General features: G+C 38.3%; 1 protein-coding gene across 1 annotated transcript; it reads right to left on the bottom strand.

Moving 5' to 3' along the window:
* Positions 1–1,129: 1,129 nt before the first annotated feature.
* On the bottom strand, positions 1,130–5,126 carry LOC113309649 (receptor-like cytoplasmic kinase 176). The gene is made up of 6 exons (XM_026558120.1): positions 4,489–5,126; positions 3,666–3,994; positions 3,194–3,329; positions 2,933–3,075; positions 2,726–2,849; positions 1,130–1,879 (listed from the first exon to the last, which is right to left on the bottom strand). Exons 1-6 carry the CDS (start codon positions 4,538–4,540, stop codon positions 1,398–1,400), a joined length of 1,266 nt encoding a protein of 421 aa, XP_026413905.1. The 5' UTR covers positions 4,541–5,126; the 3' UTR covers positions 1,130–1,397.
* Positions 5,127–5,416: the final 290 nt, after the last annotated feature.

Genomic DNA, 5,416 nt, shown 5'->3' with positions numbered 1-5,416 from the left:
AAACTGTTCTTCGTGTTCTTCATTTTCAAGAAGTTCGGTTAGTAAACTAGGGTTTTTTGGAAAATCGGCCTAACCGAACATGGCTCCGTAACTCCTACTAAAACCCTATTTTGATGAATTCTATTCGATTGAAGCAATCAAAATCAAATTAAAGTGAAGGGTTTGTTGGAAAATACCTCCGGAGTGGTCCCATGGCAGAATCAGGCTGCGGCTGGCGTCTTTTATACTCGATAAAATTATCATGTAACAAAACTTAATTGTGATTGCATTGATGTTGTTACATTTCTTAAATAGGCGGTGGTGGTGGTGATGGGAGGAGGTGGTGGTGGTAATCGGTGGTTGGTGGTGGTGATAATCGGAGGTGGTGGTAATCGGCGTTGGTGGGCGGTGATGGTGGTAATCGGTGGTTAGTGGTGGCGATAATCGGAGGTGGTGGTGGTGGTAATCGGCGGTGGTGGTGGGAGGAGGTGGTGGTTATATATATATATAGGTGGTTATTAGGTTGGTTTTTAATTAAATTAGGTTAAAGGTAGGTTAGTCATTTCAACGTTTTAGGACACCCCTTATCACTATAGGGAAGGTGGCCTAATAAAACCATGGTCCCCTCAAAAAAAACCATGGTCCCTAAAAAATCATTCTTTATTATTTACCAGTGACTCGGGCGTCTTATACAGAGCTCACTGTATTGGCCCAAAAACCTCATTTCACCCCTGGAACTTGAGAGCATTTGCAAACACACAAGTGCCTGGGAATGTTTGACCGATGACTGCTAAACTCCAAGTATAGAGTAGAGTCAGTAGACTGACCACACAGTTGGCACTACATTTGGTACCAAAGTGCCTTTTGGTTGATTCGGATCTTCTTTCCGCTACAGTAGAATAGAATGGAAGATGATCTGATTATCAGTTTGTTGTACCCAGCTGTTTTTTTTTAACGCGCGTCAACTTTCAACTGAAGGGAAAGCTACCTGATGAAAATACCAAATAATCCCAAGCGTCTAATGGAAAGTGAGAAACAAGAGGCCAATTTGATGAACTAAATTAAGAAAGACATGAATTACAGAAAGCACGGTTGACACTTTGCTGAAAAAATTAGCCGGAGACTTTTTATGTTGCAAATTTATATATGCTTCCTGGAGACCAAAATTTAGCATCAAATGTTTATATTCTCCAGATTTTACAAGGCAGAAACAACAACATTAGAGATCAACTCCAATACACTTCCATCAAAATGATAACCACTGTACAACAATCGAACAAATATTACAGTACAGTAAGTGTCAAAGCCCCTCCACACGCCTTCTTCAATTCTTCTTCTCCACACCTATAAGTTATTTTTCTTTTCCTAAGCAAAAAGACATTAGACAGTTGCATCTAATTAACAAATTTATATGGTTTTTACGTATAAAGTTGGGATGCAGATGGTCTAGGATAAGAAACTGAAGCTGAAGCTGAAGCTCCATTTCCATCACAAGCTTCACCTGCACTTCTTCTTCGGTGCTTCGGACCGCCAGTACTGCTGGAAAGTTTTTTATCACCCAAGATTTCTTTTTCATTATTTGATTTTGCGTCTTTTGTTTCCTGAAGTTGTTCCAACGCCTTCACAACTTCATCCATGTTCGGTCTAAATTTGGGTTCGGAGGATAAGCATTGCAGAGCTAAATTAGCTGCCTTTTGTGCTCCACCTAATGAATATTGACCTTCGAGACGCGTGTCTAAAACTCGAAATATTTTACGCTTACTATTCAGACACGGCTTGGCCCACTCGACTAAGTTGTGTTCTCCAGATGGTCGGTTCTTATCCACTGCTCTTCGACCTGATAACATTTCTAGCAGCACAACTCCGAAACTGTAGACGTCACTCCTTGCGGTTAAATGGCCTTCACAACAGACAGAAAGACTTGTTTAAGAGGAGAGCAGTTTGTTTTCAAGGTTAGTGGAAGCATTCAGAGTCAGAGAAGACTAGTTAGTTATTGGTAAACAAGGGACTCACTTAATTTAGAAGCGAGTGGAAAGAAATGTTTTAAATCAGCTGTTATAATACCATAATGTAATAGGCTGTTATCATCCATGACATATGAGATAGTGGGGGAGGCTAACCAAGGGTCAGAGAAGACTAGCTATAGCTAAACAAGTGGCTCACACAATTTAGAAGCAAGTGGAAACCAATATTTTGAACAGCTGTTATAATAGCATAATGTAGTAAGCTGTTATCGTCCACATCAGATGAGATAGTGGAGGAGGCTAAACAAGGAAAGCTGTAAAAGAAGTTGCAAAACTAATTTTTGCCATTTCGTTATACCATTACATCTGTTGTCAGTTGTTACGATGATTTATTGTTTGTTTTTCATGATACGGTGTTCTTAAAATACATGGGACTGGGCAAAGACCATTAGCATTCTACAGACAGTTTTTCAAACTACTCTGAGCAAGAGAAACTGGCCTCGACTTCACAGGCATTGCATGTTTCTTTTTCTCTTTACAGATTTAGCATTGTTTCTTTGACTGATCAGTGAAGAATAAGCACCAAAATTCCCAGGGAAAGACTAGGAGCAGAATCGATTATCTTAGTTCTAGGTCCGCCTATTTGGATGCTAATTACTAACTGAAGTTTACATATAGACAGGTTTCCTTCAGTAGTTTGATATCCAAAGGAAATGATCTATTCACAGCTCTAAGGGAAACTAGTGAATGTTCATAACACTAACAGGATTGAAAAAACATACCTGTGGCCAGATACTCAGGAGCGGCATATCCATATGTGCCCATAACCCTAGTGGACACGTGACTTTTATCACCTTCTGGACCATCCTTGGCCAATCCAAAATCTGAAAGCTTTGCATTGTAATTCTGTGGATTTACAATTGAACAGACTGTGAGAAAGTGAAAACACTACATACTAGTAACTAAAAATTGCATCCCACGTCACATACTGAATCTAAAAGTATGTTAGAAGTCTTGAAGTCTCTGTAAATAACTTTTGTTTCAGCACTATGTAGGAAAGCAAGCCCCTTAGCTGCCCCCAAAGAAACCCTCATGCGAAGGTTCCAAGAAAGTGGTTGAAAGTATGAACCCCCTGCATCGCCGGAATGAAAACTTAGTGAATCACATAGAAGAAAAATGAGCATAAGGGTAATCATGGGAAGAAGCAAAAGTGAGGTAGGGGACAGAGAACAGTTATATAAAGAACTTACTTCTAAAGAGATGATTTTCCAAGCTTCCACGAGGCATGAACTCATAAACTAGTAACCGGTGTTCATCCTCTAAGCAGTAGCCAATCAACTTCACCAGGTTCGGGTGATGTAGTTGCCCCAAATAATTAACTTCTGCCTGTATGTCCAAAGGAATGACAAAAGACAATTCATCTTAGCATCACATATTAATATATTAGTAGTGATAGGTGGATATACTTGGATAGCTTATGACTTACAGAATGACCTACTTCTAGAATGATTAGCTAAACAAAGTTTAATTGCCCATCCATACTACATAAGCCTACAGGAACACATGAAGAAATACATCCTATGTTCACAATATCCAAACATGCCCAACAGCAGTCCACTAGGCAAAGGCATAACAATGATAAAAATGTGATACGGTTACCGACTAGATCAAAATTTATGTGAGAGACTATAATGGAGTTTTCAATGGGGGCAAGGCACTCACCAACCATTCCCTGTGACCTTGGAATCCTTCTTGGTTAAGCCTCTTTACAGCAATAACTGTGCCTGTTCCAGGCTTTGTAGCTGTAGCGCCATTTTCATCAATCCAGCCCTTAAAAACTGAACCAAAACCACCTTCTCCTAATACACTATCAGGGCGAAAATTCCTGGTTGCAGTTTTAAGTTCACTAAGACTAAAGCTTTTTAAGTTGGTGGACTGCAATATTTCCCCTTCACTTCGAGGTGTCGGAGGAACCGAATTTGACGACACCTTCCCACTTGAACTGCCACTTAGAGCATTTCCGTCATTGCTAACATATTGCAAATTCCCACCTACACAGCCCAATTTACTAACATATAAACGTTCGTTCAATCATCAATTTCCTACAAACATATTAAACAGCACACCAAAATGTCTAATTTGCCAATCACCAACTCAGATCACCAATTCTTGAAATTACCCCAAAATGAATGTATTTGAACATAAATGATTTCAACTTCAGATGTATAAAAATAGTAGTTGGACAAGATCCAACATTTTCTCAAATTGGTCAACCTCACTTATTAAGATTCATACACAGTTGAATATCCTAAATTAATCAAACACTAGTTAATTTACTTCATAAATTCTCTAATCTCACATGATTTAGCTCAACAGTACAGAAAAATAATAGAAAACCCACGAACAGAAGTACACAAATTCAGAAATACCGAAATTAAGCAGCAGAGAAAAAAAATACAACTCAAAAAGCCAACGTAATGATTATCATAACTCAAAACAAAAAGTAAAAAAACCACATTTCATGCAAACCGTCCCTTCAAAGTACCTGTGTGATAAGGACTCTCAGCTTTGATTCTGGCAGTCCAACAATTTCCCATGGATACAAAGACCCTGAGAACAGACTCTCCTCTACCTTCCTTCCCCAGCTTTACTAATTTTAGATCCACCAAAATATATAAATCCAACGTTTCTTTTCTCGTTTAGAGAGAGAGGGAGAAAGAGAGAAAATGGATCCGTGATGAAACCAAGCAGAAACAGTGTGAAAAAGAAGAAACCCTTTTTTCTCACCAAGTGAAAAAAAATAAAAGTTAGGTGACACCCACAAAAGACCAAATAATAATCCTCCCTTTTCTATTGTTTGTGTACAAAAAAACCAAACTTGAACTAAATACCAAGATTACAGACTTTTGGAGTTTCTTGGTTGAGCTATTAAGAGAGCGAAGAGGGAGAAAAAGTAGTTTTCCTTTTAACAAGGTTTGGTTGGGTTTTCTGAGAAGCTTTTAGACTTATACAAGAGTAAAGTTGACTTCATAGCCATGGCTTTTTCTTCCTCCTCTTCTTTTTTTTCTTAATTTGCAGCAACAACTAGCTGATGATGATGATCAACTGTTAAAGAAGAAATAGAAAGTGAAAAGTTTTTTTTTAGATTTTGAGGTTCATTGGGGAATGGCGGGTTGGCCTTGTTAAAGCTTATCCTTTTATACTTGTACTAGTGTATTACACTTAATAATTCTCCTCTATAGAAGAGACAACAATATTATGTGCAACGTTTGCTGATGAGATTTTCTTAACCGTTGGATTTTGTTACGGAATGATTACGCCAATGTAGCCAGATAACCTTCTTGCTATTTTTATTGTTCTATATTTTGTTACAAGTTTTGGACAGTAGACACTATTAACCTCTAATAAAGATAACCAGGAGGCCGATTATTGTCAGAGATTCTTATTAAAGTCGTTATTTAGGTTTTGTTGTC

The sequence above is a fragment of the Papaver somniferum genome, chromosome 9 (assembly GCF_003573695.1).
Source record: "Papaver somniferum cultivar HN1 chromosome 9, ASM357369v1, whole genome shotgun sequence".
In the NCBI taxonomy this organism is placed as follows: domain Eukaryota; kingdom Viridiplantae; phylum Streptophyta; class Magnoliopsida; order Ranunculales; family Papaveraceae; genus Papaver; species Papaver somniferum.
Note: the sequence above shows the minus strand (reverse complement) of the source record. Positions and strands in the feature narration are given on the sequence as shown.

What these genes read in the sequence shown, in the direction of transcription:
- LOC113309649 (XM_026558120.1), bottom strand. Translation starts at nt 4,540, where the DNA reads ATGGGAAATTGTTGGACTGCCAGAATCAAAGCTGAGAGTCCTTATCAC. An exon ending in TGAGAGTCCTTATCACACAG is followed by an intron (nt 3,995 to 4,488) that starts GTACTTTGAAGG and finishes TGGGCTGTGTAG; the next exon opens with GTGGGAATTTGCAATATGTT. An exon ending in AAGGTCACAGGGAATGGTTG is followed by an intron (nt 3,330 to 3,665) that starts GTGAGTGCCTTG and finishes TTGGACATACAG; the next exon opens with GCAGAAGTTAATTATTTGGG.